The sequence below is a fragment of the Antechinus flavipes genome, chromosome 4 (genome assembly GCF_016432865.1).
Source record: "Antechinus flavipes isolate AdamAnt ecotype Samford, QLD, Australia chromosome 4, AdamAnt_v2, whole genome shotgun sequence".
In the NCBI taxonomy this organism is placed as follows: domain Eukaryota; kingdom Metazoa; phylum Chordata; class Mammalia; order Dasyuromorphia; family Dasyuridae; genus Antechinus; species Antechinus flavipes.
Window position 1 is genome coordinate 426363552 of NC_067401.1, and position 17330 is coordinate 426380881.

Genomic DNA, 17330 nt, shown 5'->3' on the forward strand with positions numbered 1-17330 from the left:
TTCATCCTCATGATGGAAGGGCATGTAATAATAATTGTTCTATTTTGTTTTGGGGCTCAGTAACTTCATTCTTGTAGTCTTTTTAATTTACCATGTCTAAAATGGAAGCTTTTGTAAGACTGCCCTGTAATGGAAAGCATACTTTTTTCTTATTAGTTGTAGAATATTGTGAACATTTCCTCATTATTTTTTCTTTTCTTCCAGTTTTCAAATGTGGTATTAGGAGAGTTTACTTTCTATTACCAGCTGTTATGCTGAGGTATTTCAAAGAGTATCACAACTTAAGTTTGAGCTGTTACGTTTAAAAAAATTTTTAAGTATCTAATATAACCAATACTCTGCTGACATTACAAAGAACATAAAATAGCAGAAAACATGTCCTTATTCCATTTATTTATAGTAATGTAAAAGTCTAAATAGACTTTCAGATTCACTACTCTTTGTTAGATGAAATGGGTGCAGACTTTGTTGTCACTAGTTAAGTCCCTCTTTATCTCTGGGATCAAATGTAAACTTCCCATCTTTCCAGTCTTCTTACATATTACTGTTTTTTACACATTTTTCATGCAGTCATCAAACACTGATTTGTCTCCCATCTCATTTCCTTTTATTTACTCTTTGCAATGTTTTTTCTTCAAATTTTTCCAAATATATGTAAAGAATAGTTTTCAGCATTCATTTTTATAAGATTTTGTGTTCCAAATTTTTTCTTTCTCTTTCCTTCATCTTTTCCCTCCCGAAAATGGCAAGCAATCTGATATGGATTATATATGTACAATCCTTTTAAATATATTTCTACAACTGCTGTGTTATGCAAGAAAAATCAGATCAAAAGGGAAAAAATGTGAAAGAAAAAAAACAACCCTTTCTCAAAAAAAAAAAAAAGTGAAGATACTATGCTTCAATCCATATTCAGTCTCCATATTTCTCTCTCTGGATTTGGATATCATTTTCCATCCCAAGTCTATTTCTTCCCAATGTTTTGAATGCTCCCTTTTCCCTATCTCTGCCTTATTCCTAGCTTCCTTCAATACTTGGCTAAACACTTTCTACAGAAGGCCTTTCTTGTTCTGCCTTCTATAAAGGCACCTTACATCTACTTTGCCTGTATTTTATGTGTATGTACATACATATGTCTTTTCTGCTATATTCAAATGTAAGCTCCTTGAGAGTCTTTTCACTATTTTTTGGTATGTCTACCACATAATCCATCGTGTGGCACATAAGCTTACTAAAATTTGCTGATTGAAACAGTTGACACTCATTGTTTTTATTTGTATACATACACACACAAAGAGACCAAGCTACTGATATTAGAGTGGTTGCTTTGGTCTTGCTCTATTTTGTAGGCTCTTGGACAAATTTACAAAGAAAATTTGACCTGGATGCAAAAATCTATAATAAAATTGGGAAGTGAATGTACTTTGCGACTTCCATGTCTCTCCCCACTTCAGGCACTCTATCCTTAAGACCTCATATTCCTTTGTTCAGTATCTTAATCTTGCTACCTGGGCTGCCAGAGTTACTGTCAAATTCCCTTCCTCTCCATACCTAATTTGTGTCCTTCTGACACAGGCATTCTCTGTCTTCAGAGTGGTAATTGACTAATCTGATATATTTATCTATGCAAATGTGTTAATGTGGCAGTGGCAGGTGAAGAAGACTAAAGGAATTCCCATGGATTTCCTTATCTCAAAAATATATGTGTGCTGTTCTAATAGTGGCTTTCTAGGAACAGTACCCTCCACCTTCCCACCACATCCCATCACTAATATCTTACCTAAGGCAATTATGTAGTGATAATTTCATACCATATCATTTTAAAGGGTTGGTTTTTGATTATATCTTTAGTTAGAAGAGGAGAATGTTTTTGAGTGCAAGGGTCTTTAGTATGTTTATCTGTTTATATATTAACAGTTTTCCTTGACTGAAATTATCAAGAGAAACCCAACCTTCATAAGTAGACCAGTCTCATCATTGGAACCTCAAACAAGATTTTTACAAACAATCTGCTTTTTTCAGCATTGATACAATAAGTTATTCTTTTCACAACATATAAAGTATACTGATTAATTAATGGGATTGATAAAGATCTTCTATAACCACTCATATCATTAAATTTAAGGAAAAATAAAATATTATAATATATCAGTATTATATATCAATATTATAATATAACCAGTAAAGATTACATGTACTTTGAAATAGCTTTGTAATCTCATTTTTTCCTTGTTAATTTTTTAAAACATATGCTTTTATGAATGTAAGAAATATAATACAGAAATCTCAACACAGAAAATTTGGAGCCAGGTTTTTCCAGAAAGAGAATGATCTGAATAATTCATGTGATAGAGAAGAAAAACACATAGTATGATTGCATATGTTATCATATTGTAGTAGAAATAAAGATTTGATGTTACTCATTGGTACAAATCACAGAGTGACAGTTCACTTCAATATGAGGAAAAACTTTAGAACAATTAGAGCTGCCCATATAGGGTACCAAGTTTTGAATCATTAGAGGTGTTGACAGAGAAACTTGTCAAGAGGCTTGTCATGGTTACTTAAGGAATTTCTCAGGTGAAAGCCAAAGATAGTGAAAATCCAAGAGAAGTAATATTAGTATTCTCTAAATCCCACTATGCTCTAATTTCTTGTAGACATGACTCACTCAAATCTTATATAATTTTATTTTTTCAAGTGAAATGTCCTAATGAATCTATTATTAGCAACAGATAGCATAACATTTTTCCTTTTCTCAAAGTTCTTGACCTTGGGATTTCAAAAGAAAATGTTATTCAAATTTTACAAATTTACAAAAGGTCAAAATATGACAATTCATTCTCCTATTATCAGAGTCATGTAAGTGGAATAAATAACTCTCTTGCACAGTGTCTTTTTCAAACCCCAATGTTGCTGTTCAAGGACTTAAATATAGAGCTCTCTGACTTAAAGAAACTGTTTTTTAACTTTTTTCAGCTCAACAAGAAGATGATGAGTTTGTGTGTCAGATAATCTATGTCTTCTATCAGATGGTTTTCCATCAAGCTACTAGAGATGTTATCATCAAGGAAACACGTATCCTTTTCCCATTTAAAATATTCCTAAAGCATTCTACTTTTTTCTAATATATACAACTATTAATATAGAACTTAAATTCAGCAAATATTTATTAAGCTGATATAATATGCAAAGCAATGATCTCGGAGCTTAAGATAAAAACAAAAATGAAAAAGCCTCTATTCTCAAGGAGCTATGGTCATTGAAGTTTGATTTAAATTTAGAAGATATTTCTAATTTCATATTGAAATACTATTATTATTACTCTCAAAGAGCACAGAAATTTTAATGAATGCAATAAAATATCATCTAAATAAATGTGACCCTTTTCAGCATGTGAACCTTGGAAGGCTCTATATTTTGTCCATGTTGCCATGATGCAAAGTGTACATGAAACTTTACTTTCGAAATTGTCTCTGGAAGATTCTAGATTACACATCCTGATGTATCTTTTCAATTATCTTTATGTCTTCAGTTCTTGCCAGTGAAATACCAAAAGTAGTTCAACCTATTGATAGAAATAGTGATCAAACTAATAAATCATACACCAATTTTCTTATAAGATAGTTCAGAAAACATTTCAAAAAATATTATGAACTTGTAAATCTGTGTTCTTTTGAATGGTGACTGAGCTGTTTATTAACTCAACAAAAAATTCACAGAAATAGCTGATCAAATATGGAACATACTTATACTGTGTTTATGTGTACATCTGACTATAATTCTAACTGACATGATTGAAGTACTTGAACATGAAACTATTAACCTAGTTTGAAAAAAGTCCTATTTGTAAACACTTTCATTAGGAAGCACTTGGGGCTTTCTTGTTTTCAGATGCCCAGCCTCACATCAAAAGTCATTATGGAACAGCACATAGAGAATGGATTACAACAGCAGGAAAACCTAGTTCCATCCCTCTTCTGAAACACCCTGCCTGCTCGACCTAGGACCACCATGTCACCTCTCAGTACCTTGGGCAGCTCTCCAAGCCTATAAGTCAGTAGCAGGTGCCCCAGCTGTGCATGCCTGAGAAAACTTGAACCCAGTAAGTGATGGGCAGGAGATAAGGGAGGGGAGCGGGGTGCATCTATGTACAAGCACACAGGCACTGGCTTATAAAAGATGTATATGAAGGGAATAGAAGGAGGCAATCCTGTCTAGGAAAGGACCAAGGGCCCCCGAAAGAGGTGGTGTTTGGGCAGAATTTGGAAAGCACGGGGATTCCAAGAGCCCAAGTGGCAGGAGAGCACAAGGCAGGCGTTCTGTATGGCTCATCCAGTGCGCAGAGACAAGATGCATGGTCATGTGAAGACTGCTTGGGAGTCCAGTGCCGCTGCCCAGGGAGCAAGATGAGGTGAGAATTGCATGGAAGTCTTGAAAATGCCAATCAGAGGAGGCCATGTTCACTCCTGGGTTTCAGGATCATCTCTCTGGAAACCGTGGGAAGGATGGATTGGGCTAGGAAAAATGAGTCAGGGGAACAAAGTACACAAGTCCAGGCAAAAGATGAAAACCAGAGCCAAGATGGTACAGTGTTGGAGCAGAGAGGGGAGAGCTTAGCACAAGTTGTGCTCCATCCATAGCACACTTGTCCCAAGTGCTTGTCAGTGGCTTGTAAGGCAGTATGGCACAGTAGGGTCCTGGAGTCAGAGGTCCTACTCTATGTGACTCTGGGCAAGATGCTTAATCAGTCTGTAGAGTAAGCATGTGGAACTGGGACCTCAAAAGTCCCTTGCAGCTCTAAATCTGCTATAGGATAGAAGTAAGTTTGTTAGCTGGTGGGAAATAAGGGGTGGATAATATTGAGATCACAAAGCACCAGAGGTGTACCTGAAGGGGATAGTCAGGTTGAAAAGCATACGAATTCCAAAAGCAAAAGTGGAAGAGGAGGACAATGCAGGCAGCTCTTCAGCACTCAGAATCCTCCTTCAGGAGGAGCTTTCTCTCTGCTGATAAATCACAGGCCCACTAAAAAAGGGGCAACATAACATAGCATTCCAGCTATATGGTGCAGTGATAGAGGGTAGGCCCTAAAGTAAGAAACACTTATCTTCCTGAGTTTAAATCCAGCCTCAAACATTTCCTGCTTGTGACACTGAGCAAGTCATTTACCCTGTTTGCCTGAGTTTCCCTCATCTGTAAAATGAATTGGAGAAGGCAATGAAAATCCACTCCAGTTTCTTTGCAAAGAAAACCCTAAAGTCACAAAGAGTAAGATACAACTAAAAACTGAACAAAGAACAGTAGCATATTACAATTCTAAACCATATAAGAAAATTTTAAATAGCTTTTTATTTTCAAAATACATTCAAAGATAGTTTTCAACATTCACCTTTTCAAAACCCTGTGTTCCACATTTCTCTCTTCTCGTCCCCTGTCCCTGCCCCTAAATAATAAGTAATCCAATTTATGTTAAACATGTACAATTTTTTATACATATCTTCACTCTTGTTGTACCAGATCAAAAAGGAAAAAAAAATGTGAAAGAAAACAAATGCAAACAAAAAACAACAAAGAAAGTGAAAATAATATGTTGTGATCCACTCTCAGTCTTCACAGTCTTCTCTCTGGATGCAGATGGCTTTTTCCATCACAAATCTATTAAGGATTCTGAGTGCTGCAAGCTCAATTCATGTATTTATGATGTGCCTGCTATATACTTAGGAACCAGAGATATAAAAACAAAATTGTCCTTGCCCTCAGAATCAGAAATTCAGGCTTCCACTCAGGTTTTCAACCATAATGTTACTCTCAGCTACCCTCAGCTTCTTATTAGGAGTATTCTGTCTTGACAAATCATAGGTCCAGTAATAGTCCACTAATAGTATACTCTTGGGGCTGCTAGGTGGCGCAGTGGATAGAGCACCAGCCCTGAAGTCAGGAGGACCTGAGTGCAAATTTGACCTTAGACACTTAACTACACCCTAGCTGTGTGACCCTGGGCAAGTCACTTAGCCAATTGCTCAGCTAAAATAAATAAATAGTATATTATTCTTCTAAACTATGCAAAAAAAAAAATTAAACCTACAGAGATCTGATTGGTCTTTTTTGACCAATCTCTCTCCAAACTCTCTCCAAAAAAGCCTTCTCTAACAAAGTTAGGTTAGAACCATATTATAAAGGATTTTAAAAGCCAAAGGGAGGAAATTTTGTTTCATATCAGAGACAACAAGATGGTGCTGAAGTTATGTTTTAGAATCAGATTCCTCTCTCCCATCACTACTAGTAGCACCTGCACTCTTTCTGGGGCTGGCCAAAGAAGGATCCTTCATAACATCACTCTGATACCAGTAGTAAAAATGTCATTTATAATAGAGCCTTAAGGTTTTCAAAACAGTTTATAAATATCTCCTTTGATCTTCACAACAACCCTGATAGGTCCTATTTTTAGGCATTTACAAATGAGGAAAGTGTGGTAGAGGATAAGTGATTTGTCCAGTGTGACACAGCTTGCATCTGAGACAGGATTTGGACGAAATTCTTCCTGACTCTGAAGACTTATTAGAAATTAAGGGCCTTCCAAGAACACAAAGAAAATTTAAGAACAGGATCCATATGAGAAGAGAACCCAAAAAATCAATTAGTTTATCAAGCATATAAGTACCCAGTCACTATGCTAGGTACTGGGTGTACAAAGAATGAAACAATATTTACAAGAAGCTTATATTCTAATGGAAGGAGACACATACATATAAAAAATAGTATAATTTTAAAATTAATAAAAATAACATTCCAAGTAAATAAAGACGTTTTTCGGGGAGCAAGGAGAGAGTACTAACCATTGAAAGGATCTGGAAAGGATTTGCACAAAAGATGTTGCATGACTGGCATCTTAGTGGAAGAGAGGTACTCTTAAGAGACATGGAGGCAAGAAGGGAGTGCTTCTCAGCTGTGGCATGGTACAGTACAAAAGTGCAGAAACTGAAAATGAATGGCATGCATAAGGAACCAAGAGAGCCATTCTGACCCGGTCAGAGAGGGTGGGAGGGGATAATGAAGCTGCAAGACAGAGGGTAACCAGGCTGAATGGATTTATAAAAGCTAAAGCCAGAAATTTATATTTCATTTCAGAAGTGATGAAGATCCTAGAGGTGAATGGATAGGTAATCCCCTCAGGAAAATTATCTTGGCAGCAATGCAGAGGATCAGCTGGTGAGAGATTTGAAGCAGAGAGCCCAGTTAGGAGGCAATTGGAATAATCTAGTTGAGAGGTGATATATGAACAAAGGTGTGGTATAAATGGAGAGAAGGAACAGGAGGCACTTGATGTTAGGAAGATAGAACAGCAAGATTTGGTAACTGCTTAGATATGTGGGTGAGGGAGAGTGTTAAGTCTAGAATATATAATGACAAGATTATGAACCCTGGAAACTTGAAAAATGGTGGTGTCTGAGTAAAAAAAAATGGGGAGTATGGAAAAGGGGAGGGTTTAGGGGGAAATAATGAGTCCAGTTTTGAAGATACTAAGTTTAAGATGTCTCTGGGGAAAATCCCCATTTGAAATGTCAAATAGATGGGCAATGGTGGATCTGGGACTAAAGTTCAAGGAAGGGCCTGGAGCTGAATATATATAGATCTGGGAGTTATATGTATAGATGATAATTAAACCTTTGAAAGTAATAAGGGCAAAAAGCATAAAGGGAGAAAACGATAAAATCTTGGGTAATAACCAAATTTAAGGGTCATCATGTGGATGAGAAGCCAGAAAAAATTGTATACGGACTAGACAGGTAGAAGACAAAGCAGGGGAGAACAGTATCACAAAGGTCTAAACAGGAAAGAATGCCCCCAAATAGAAAAGTTAACAGCTTCAAGCAGATAATTGAAGAATTTATTAAATTGAGGAAGAGATCATTAGAGTTGGTAATTAAGAGATCAGTAACTTTAAAGAGATCAGAGAAAGCAATTTCAATTAAGTGATAAATTCAAAAGCCTTATTCCAAAGGGCTCCAAAGAGATTCAAGAGCAAAAGTTAAAATAGCAAATTACTTACAGAGGAAAATAAAGTCAGAGCTGAGGTAATGACCTGAAAAAGCACCAAGGTGTAGAGAGGGCATGAAGGTCTCAACAATGGTAAAGAACGGGCATAAGAAGATTGAAAGATAGGGAAAGGTAGGAAAGCAGAACATTTGGGGTTAATGAGATTTAGTGTGGCCAATGTGAAATAAAGGCATAGGTCATGAGTTTCAAGGAAGTTGAGGGAATGAGAGGTTCAAAGGTCCTTAGTTTCTAGGAACTTGAGGAAATGAGAAGTTAGGGGATTTGAGAGATTATCTAAAAGGAAATCCAAGTCCCCTAGTATAAGAAGGATTTGGGGAGGAGGAGAAAATCATAAACCTGCTGTTGAATTCCTTGAAGGAAAAAAGAATTAGTTGGAGTTAAGTATGCTATAATTAACACAATTCTGATTCGATAGAAAAGTTTAATTGACTAGACTTCAATAGAGAAAATGTTACTGAATAAAGGCAAGAAAGGGAACACCTGGAAATGATAATGCATAACTAGTGTGACACAGGTGTGAGTGATTGAGGAGCTGGATGGGGAGAAAGGGAAAAACTAGAAAAGAGTTTTATCTAGATGCCCAGAAAACATTTCATCAACCAATTTAGACTTTAAAATGACATATATTGAAGATGGAAACAATACCAGGTAACAAGATGAACATAAAGACCAAGGCTCTGAAAAAATATCAGGAGTTTCAAAGCTCAGAAGGACCTCAGGCTGGCCAGGGAAGTTAAAGGCAATAAAAGAAGGAATAAAACCTTTAGTAGGGCCACATAAGAAAATAGTAACTGTCAACAGAGAGAAGGCAGAGCTGCTTGTCAATTTTTTTTCTATCCAGGGAAAAAATGAATAGAATAAATATGTGGAATAGGCTCGATTAGACTAAAAATTACTTGATACCCCAAAAAAGGAAAATAGCTGAAGAGTGCCTAGTTGCCCTTGACAAATTCAAGTCACCTGGTTCAGATAAATTATATAATCTTTATGTATTGAAAGAATTGGTAGAATTATATTTGAAGGATCATAGGTAAAGTAAGGAGAGATACCACAAGATTGACCATTTCTGTTGATTGACATGGCTACAAATGGTACACAAGGAATGGTACAAGATTTTGTCAATAAAGACAAAAGAAAATCTGCAAACAATATGCCCAGATATGGAGTAAGAATAAGTGTGTGTGTATGTATTATGTACATGTATCTGTCATTGTATGTATTCACATAATATATAGTTGAGAAAATTCTAGCATTGTATCATCAAAGGAAATGAACATTTAGAAAGAATGAGCCTGACTTCGTCAAGGATAGATCATATTAAATTAACCTTCTTTTCCTTTTTGGACAGAATTAAAAAATAAGTGAAGAAAATGCATCTGATAAAATTTATCTAGATTTTAATAAAGCATTTCATGAAAACTTCATTCCATTCACCTAGAGTAATAGGTGGAGAGATGTGAACTTGACAATATACTTAGATAGATTCAGACTGTTTTGAGTAAGACTCTATCGTGGCAGGTGTTCAGTTTCAGCATAGGAAGACGTTCCCAGTGGAGCATCCCAGGAATCTGCACAATTTAACATTTTTATCCATGACTTGAATAAAAACATAAATAGGATGCTCATCAACTTTTCAGATGACAAAAAGCTAGGATTAAGAGCCAACATTAGATGAAGGATCATTGGACTAAATCTAATCAAATAAAATTCAATAGAAGTGAATATAATTTTACACTTGAATACCAAAAGATACAACTTTACAGATAGAAATAGAGGAGTCATGATTAGATAGTAATTGTGAAAAAGATCTGAGGTTTTTAGTTCAATTCAAATCAGCAGTGTAGTGTGACAATCAAAATAGCAAATGCCATCTTGAACTGCATTAAGAAAGCAGCCTTCCAGAAACAGAGAGATTCCATTGTATTTGTCCTTTGCCAGCATCTAGAGTGTCCTCTTCAGGTCTGGGTACTAAAGTTTAAGGAGGACATTAATAAAATGGGAAGTGGCCAGAAGGCAGCAGCTAGGATGGTGAAGGACGTGAAGCTTTTGCCATGAGAGCACAGTTGAAAGAATTGGGGTTGTTTAGAGAAGATTAAGGATTGAGATTGTGTTAAGTTTCTGTAGGGCTGCCACATGGAGGAAGGAATTGAACTAGTCTTTTTTGGCCTCAAACAGTAAAACCAGGAACAATGAATGGAAGTTGCAAAAGGGCTGCTTTAGGTTGGAGGTCAGGATAAATTTCCTCGCACTTAGAGCTGTTTAGAAGTAGAATGGGCTGCCTCAAGAAGTACTGTGTTTTCCTTTGCTGAAGATCTTCACAAAGAATCTGGATTACAGAGTTAGATGTGCTATGGTGAATATGGGACACTGGCCTCCCTCGCACTTTGACAAGATACATCTAAAGCATAACAAATTGACAAGATACATCTAAAGCATAACAAAATCTCTCAAGACTTGTGATAATGGAGAACCATTGACCATTTCTAGTGATTGACATGGTTACAAATGGTACAGAAGGAATCTAGAAAGCATTGCCAAAGATTATTAAAGAAGCTGAAGAATTTTGGAGCATGTACTGTGTTTTCCTTCATGCTGCTTATGGAAAGCAAGAAGTGCAGAAGATGAAATTTGATTTGGGAGGTGACTGCTTGATTTAGAAAGAAGTAATGGGGCAAGCAGATGATAACCTGGGATAGATCACCAGCCCTGGAGTCAGGAGGACCAGAATTCAAATCCAATTTCAGACACTTGACAATTATTAACTGTGTGAAGTCTGGGCAAGTCGCTTAAGCCCAACTGCTTCACAAAAACAAATAATACTTTTTAAAAAATGTATCTGAGAATGGGATTTGAATTTCTGGACCACAGCTTAAAATATAGAGACTAAAAAGATTCTCGACCATGGATGGGTATATTAATGCATTTCACTATACATTAGGTAAACAATATATACTGTTAACAAATACAATCACAACATGAGACTTGTAATGATTAGTTATTTGGAATATGTGTTATAAAAAAAATGCAAAAGCAGCAATTCAGAAAAAATCATTGACATATATATATTAATTATAACAGTCTTTCAGAAAAAGAAAGGATTCTTTTCATATATTTTTGTGTTGCCATAATTTTTAGCTCATGAAATAGATGATTCCATGTATTCTTTGTTATTTTGTTGAATAATTTATAATTGACTCTCAATTATGAATTTAAATTTAAGTAAATCTTTCAAAATATATCTGAATATCCTAAATCAATTTGAAATTCACTTCTTATCTTTAACCATTTTTATCCAGAGGCTCCAGCTTATCTTATAGACCTAATGCATGACAAAAATAATGAGATCCGCAAAGTCTGTGATAATACATTAGATATCATAGCGGTAAGTACTATAATTATACCTTCCACTCAAAGATGGTACTCTTTTGTGTCACATTTTGAAATGCATTGTGACTTGCCTTTTTGCATTTTCTTTGTTTCTTTTTAAACATTACTTTTATGAAATGAAGATGTTTGACCTACAGATTAAAGCCATGTTTAGCTCACTCGGTATGTTCAAAGCAAACCTAAGTTGGCATTTTTTTAGAGTTCTAGAAACATTCTGCTTAAATTCATGTTTTATAGATGAAGTGCTTTTTCCTCAATCAAATTTATAATAAAAAACAAGTTTCTTGAATTGAAATATTTATAAGCATTAAGTATTTTAAGGTATACTTGCAGAAAGCCTAAATGTTTCTGTTACATATAAAATCAGCTATAATAGTTCATATAGTTTAGTTTCAAAGGATACTGAAAACCCTAGATCAACCAATCTTCAATTCCTTGGAGGTAGGTTTTTGTTTTGTTTTGTTTTTTTAATTTTTAATAGCTTTTTATTTACAAGTTATATGCATGGGTAATTTTACAGCATTGATAACTGCCAACTTTTTGTTCCAATTTTTCCCCTCCTTCTCCCCACTCCCTCCCCTAGATGGCAGGATCACTAATACATTTTAAATATATTAAAGTATAAATTAAATACAAAATAAGTATACATGTCCATAGGTTTGGGGTTTTGTTAGAGGGAGATCTGTTTCACAAATTACAAATAAGTTTTTTCTCAGTGAGAGCAACCTTTATGTTATATGAGAAATGACTCTTGTTTAGTATTAATTACTTGTTTTCAAACTATATTGTTTTAGAAACCTTTATTATCTTTTCCTTCAATGGCCCCATCTCTAATTGGAAAAACAACAAAAATCTGATTTAAAAAATTAAGCATAGTCTAATAAAAAAAATCCATTGTTGGAAAGGGACAAAAATTCATGTATTCTGGATTTTAAGTGTTTCTCTTCATTGGACAAGTATTATGTTGTCTTCAGGACTTAACTTTTATTGCATTGATAAGAATTGTAGTCTTTCAAAATTGTTTTTCTCTATAAGGTAGCCATTGAATAAATTATTCTCCTACTTCTTTTCACTTTATTCTACACCACCTCATAGAGTGCTTTCATTTTCCCACTAAACTATCCATTTAATTATTTTTGTCTCACAAAAATATTTCATTATATTCCTGTACCATAATTTATTCATTTCTTAAAAAGTGGGTACCACATCACCTTAGTTTTTAATATTTGCCTATTATAAAAAGAGCTGCTACAAATATTTTTTTATAAGGGTTCTTTTTCTCTTTCTCTGATCACTTCAGGATATAGGCCAAAGAGTGATCTAGCTGGGTCAAGGAACATGCTGAATTTATTAACTTTTTAAAAATTAATTCCAATTTGCTCTTTCTAATGTGCTTATTTCCCAAAGTCCCTCCAGCATTTGTGAATTCCCTCTTTATGTTATATTTTTCAAACTGATAGGTATGACACAGAAACTCAGTATTACTTTAATTTGCATTCTTATGATTGTTGATAATTTATATTTATTTCTTAGGGATAATAATAGCTGCCATTCAGATAGTCCTTTAAAGTTACTATTTTACGCTTACAACAACCTCATTTTACAGATGAGGCAACAGAGGTTATGTGATTTCTTCAAGGTGGCACAGCCAATAAGGGTGTGAAGATAGGTTTGAACTTGTCTTCCTCACTCATGAGCCCAAGGCTCTTTACACTCCAGCCACCTGACTGCCTCTACAATAAGAGCTGGCAAACAGGGCAGCTTGATGGCTCAGTGCACAGAGGAAGATTCATCTTTGTGAGTTCAAACCTAGCCCCAGACACTTCCTAGCTGGATGACCCTGTCACTTCACCATTTTATCAGCTGTAAAAGGAGCTGGAGAAGAAAATAACTAATCATTCCAATATCTCTACTAAGAAAACCCCAGATAAGATCATGAAGAGTCAGATGTGACTGAAAAGCCATTGTACTGTAACAAATGTTTAAGGTACCACATTTTAGATTTGTGAAGCATTTTACATATGTTCTCTCATTTGTCTTCACAAGAGCCCTGATTACTAAATGTTATCATCTTCATTTTACAAATGAACAATTTCAAATCTCTTAGACATGAGACTTTATCAGAGAAACTTGCTACAAAGATTTTTCCCCAGTGATTTTTAACTCCATTTATTTTGTTTGTACAAACTTTTTTATTTGATATAATCAAATTTGTCCTTTTTATCTTCTATAATTTTATTTATTACTTGTTTGGTCATGAATTCTTCCCTTCTCCATAGTTCTGAAAGGTACTTTCTTCTTTACTTTTTACTTTAATTTATTTATCTTCTTTTATGTCTAAGTCTTGTTTCCAAATAGAGTTAATATGACATGTTGGTCAATTTTTTCTGTCAGACTACTCTCCAGTTTTCTCAGTAGTTTTTGTATAGTTGTGACACCTAACTCTTAATAGCAAAGATCTTTGGATTTACCCAACAGGATTGTTATCAAACAGTAGTTATTGGGTTTTTTTGTTTTCCTTCTCTATGTTATGTATCTAATCCATAATATCAAGAAACATTTTGTAAGCTCCTAACGTGTGCCGGATCAGGCTTTGTGCAAAATAGTGGGGCCACAAAAAATGGTAAAAGACAGTTCCAGCTCTCAAGGAGTTTGCATTCTAAGGGAGAAGACAACACACAAATTACTATGTACAAACAAGCTATATACAGCTATATATAGGAAAAATTGGAAATATGTAATAAAAGGAGAATTAAGAAGGATCAAAGATTTCTTATAAAAGGTAGAATTTATTTGAAACTTGAAGGAAGCTGTGGAAGTCAGGAAACAATGATGAGGGGAGAAGAGAGCATCACATGCATGGAGAACAGTTAAGAAAAAAATGCTTGCAATTGGGAAATAGGGAATGTCTTGTGCAAATACAGCATGGAGGCCAATGTCACTAGGTCAAGTGGGTATAGGGGAAGAATAAGAATACTAGAAAGGAGAGAGCAGCAAGAGTGAAGAGCTTTGAAGGTCAAGCAGGATTTTTTTTTTTTATCCTAGAAGTGATTGGGAGCCACTGGAGTTTTTTGAATCAGGGGTGACTATGTGTTCAACCACAGTGTACTCTTCTTCAGTATTTTATCTTTATCTCTTCTTTATCTCATAGTCTCTTTCTCCATCCTAACTTCTGCTTCATACATATTGATGACTTCAGCATATATGTTGATATTCCCTTGAACATTCTAACTTTTTGGTATCTCAATCAACTTTCATGATCTACTTCTTCAACTCACCCCAGCTGTAAGCAGGGGTAGTGAAACTCTTGGTCTTCCATCCTTCCCTTCTTGCCTCTATCCTATTATTCATCCTCTCTGGAGCCTCTAGTTCCTTCACTACTTGTATAGTAATTAATTATAACTATAGGTTAAAATTAATTATAACTATTTAAAAGTTTAATGGGTAAGTGGCTAACAAGTAGATAGGCTGATTGATGAAAATTAGACATATATACTCTCTTGAAGAACAATTGTAGGTCATGTGTTTTGCTAATTTATCATGAATCTTGTTATTTTTGCATATACTTTATCTCTTCTATGAGATATGCCCTCTGAGGGCAAGAATTGTATGTCTTATTTTATCCTTGTGATCCCAGTGCCACAGATAATACCTTACATATGATAAATCCCTAATAAATGTTTATTAAATTTCATGTGCCATATTATCATTAGATTAGAGCCTATGGCATGGTTGCTTTGACAAGAGAACACAAAAAAACTAGATAGAATTAGAGAATATTGAAAATATATTTGACTACTAATTTACCAGAAATGGCTAAACTACACATTGGAAACTATACATGGGAATCAGTTCATTGGAATTAGAACATTGGCCCAATCACTCACAGAAAACTTTTTCTGCCTTGTATAATAGGAGCCCTGGCTATGGGAAAAAGTTTCATTCCTTTCTAGGAATTTTTTTTTTTTTTTTTGCCTTTCCCTTGCCATATTGCTATTTGAGCCACGTCCAAAGCCATCTCATCTAAGAACAGTACTATTTTCCAAAGCAGAGATCCTTGCCAGCTGGTTTGAAGGCTTGTTACTTAGATCTTGATCCAGATTTTATTCATAAAATAATGGTAAGAAGATAATTTAGTATTTTGAATTTAATAGCAGAAAGTTATTTATGTCAGATTTTGGGGACCAGACATGCCACATTTTATACATTATATTTTATATCCAATTCCATATGAACAATATAACAACACTTATTCAGCATTATAGCACACACAACAGAATTAATCCCAAATCTAGTAGCATATGCACAATTATGAGCAATATGCAAATGGGTAACCAGAGTTACAAATACTGGCCTCCTGTCATATAATTAGGTGTTCAAATGAATATAAATTTGCTATCATTAATTAGATTTCCTTTCTGTGTAGTCTTCAGTGTTGCCTACCTTTAAACTTGTATAACTAAATAGAAATTGAAGTTATCCTATGGGTACTTTAGTCATACAACAGTATTTATTAACTCTTAAGAAAGTTAATACACCTGACGTTCTAGGAGAGAATTGCAGAATATTTTCAAGCTAGTTATGTGCAATTTATGCTATCATTTTAGCTATTGATATTGAAGAAATAAATGGAAATGTAGTTTCTAGATTTGTGTTAGAAGAAAGGGAAGAAAGGAAGTCAGGAAGGAAGAAAAGAAAGAAGGGATGAACAAGAAGTCAAAAAGCACTTATGTAGCATCCATAGTGTGCCAAGCCTTGTACTAAGTTATCAGATAAAAAAGAAAGGCAAAAACATTCCTTATCCTTGAGGAGTAGATATTCTAATTGTAGGCGACAATGCACAGAGTAGATATCAGGCTTATGTAAAGTCCCAGGGATTCCCAAGGATTCATAGGTAGGTCATATGACAGTGCCCACAGTGGCAAATAAAATGGTAAGCCACTGAGGACTTTACCATTCAACGGCAATGAAGTTGGTCAGACTTGGAGGTCTTCCATATCACCAAAAGGATTACAGTTGGTCACTTTACACTCAAACAGCATCAACAGCCATCCTATCACCATTGGGGAAAGAAAGAATTGAGCTTGTTTATACACACATACACACACACACACACACACACACACACACACACACACACACACACACAGAGTTATCAGCTAGAATTTATTATGTATAACAACAAGATTAAGTGATGAGCAACCATGATAGATTTAGCTCTTCTCAACAATGTGGTGAACCTAGGCTATTCTAGTAACTTGGAATGGAAAATGCCATTCACAACCAGAGAAAGAACTATGGAGACTGAATGTAGATCAAAGCATACTATGTTCGTGTTTTTTTGTTTGCTTGCTCTTTTTTTTTCTCGTGGTGTTTTCTCTTTTGATCTGATTTTTTTTTTTTTTTGGTACAACAAGACAAATATGAAAATATATTTAAAAGGCTTTAACATGTATATCATATCAGATTGCTTGCTGTCTTGGGTAGTGAAAAGAGGTCAGGAGGGAGAAAAAAATTTAGAATGCAAAATCTTACAAAAATGAATGTTGAAAGTATCTTTACATGTATTTGGAAAAATAAAATACTATTAAGGAAAAAAAAAAAAAAGAATTTACTATGTGCCAGGCTAAATGACTAGATTTTGGGGATTAAGAAAAAGGCAAAAAAACAAGTGTTTCCTCTCAAGGAGCTAAATCTAATAAGGGAGATGATATACAAACAACTATGTGCAAATAAAGTATTGGAGAAGATCTGAGAGAAGGTACTGAAGCTGAGATTAACATTAACCAAGAAAAACAGCTTGTAAAAAATGGGGTTTTAGCTGATTCTTGAAGGAAGCCAGGAAGCAGAGATAAGAAGAAAGAGTTCCATTTCTGATGGAC

The 17330-nt window shown here is 34.8% G+C and overlaps 1 protein-coding gene across 4 annotated transcripts in view; it reads left to right on the plus strand.

Annotated features, from left to right (window-relative positions):
• KIFAP3 (kinesin associated protein 3) overlaps window positions 1-17330 on the plus strand; it is a 217352-nt gene that overhangs the window by 146095 nt on the left and 53927 nt on the right. For all 4 annotated transcript variants that reach the window (XM_051998975.1, XM_051998973.1, XM_051998971.1 and 1 more), the window contains exons 16-17: window positions 2980-3078; window positions 11358-11443. In XM_051998975.1, the coding sequence (XP_051854935.1) occupies window positions 2980-3078; window positions 11358-11443 (185 nt within the window). The remainder of the gene's footprint in view (window positions 1-2979; window positions 3079-11357; window positions 11444-17330) is intronic.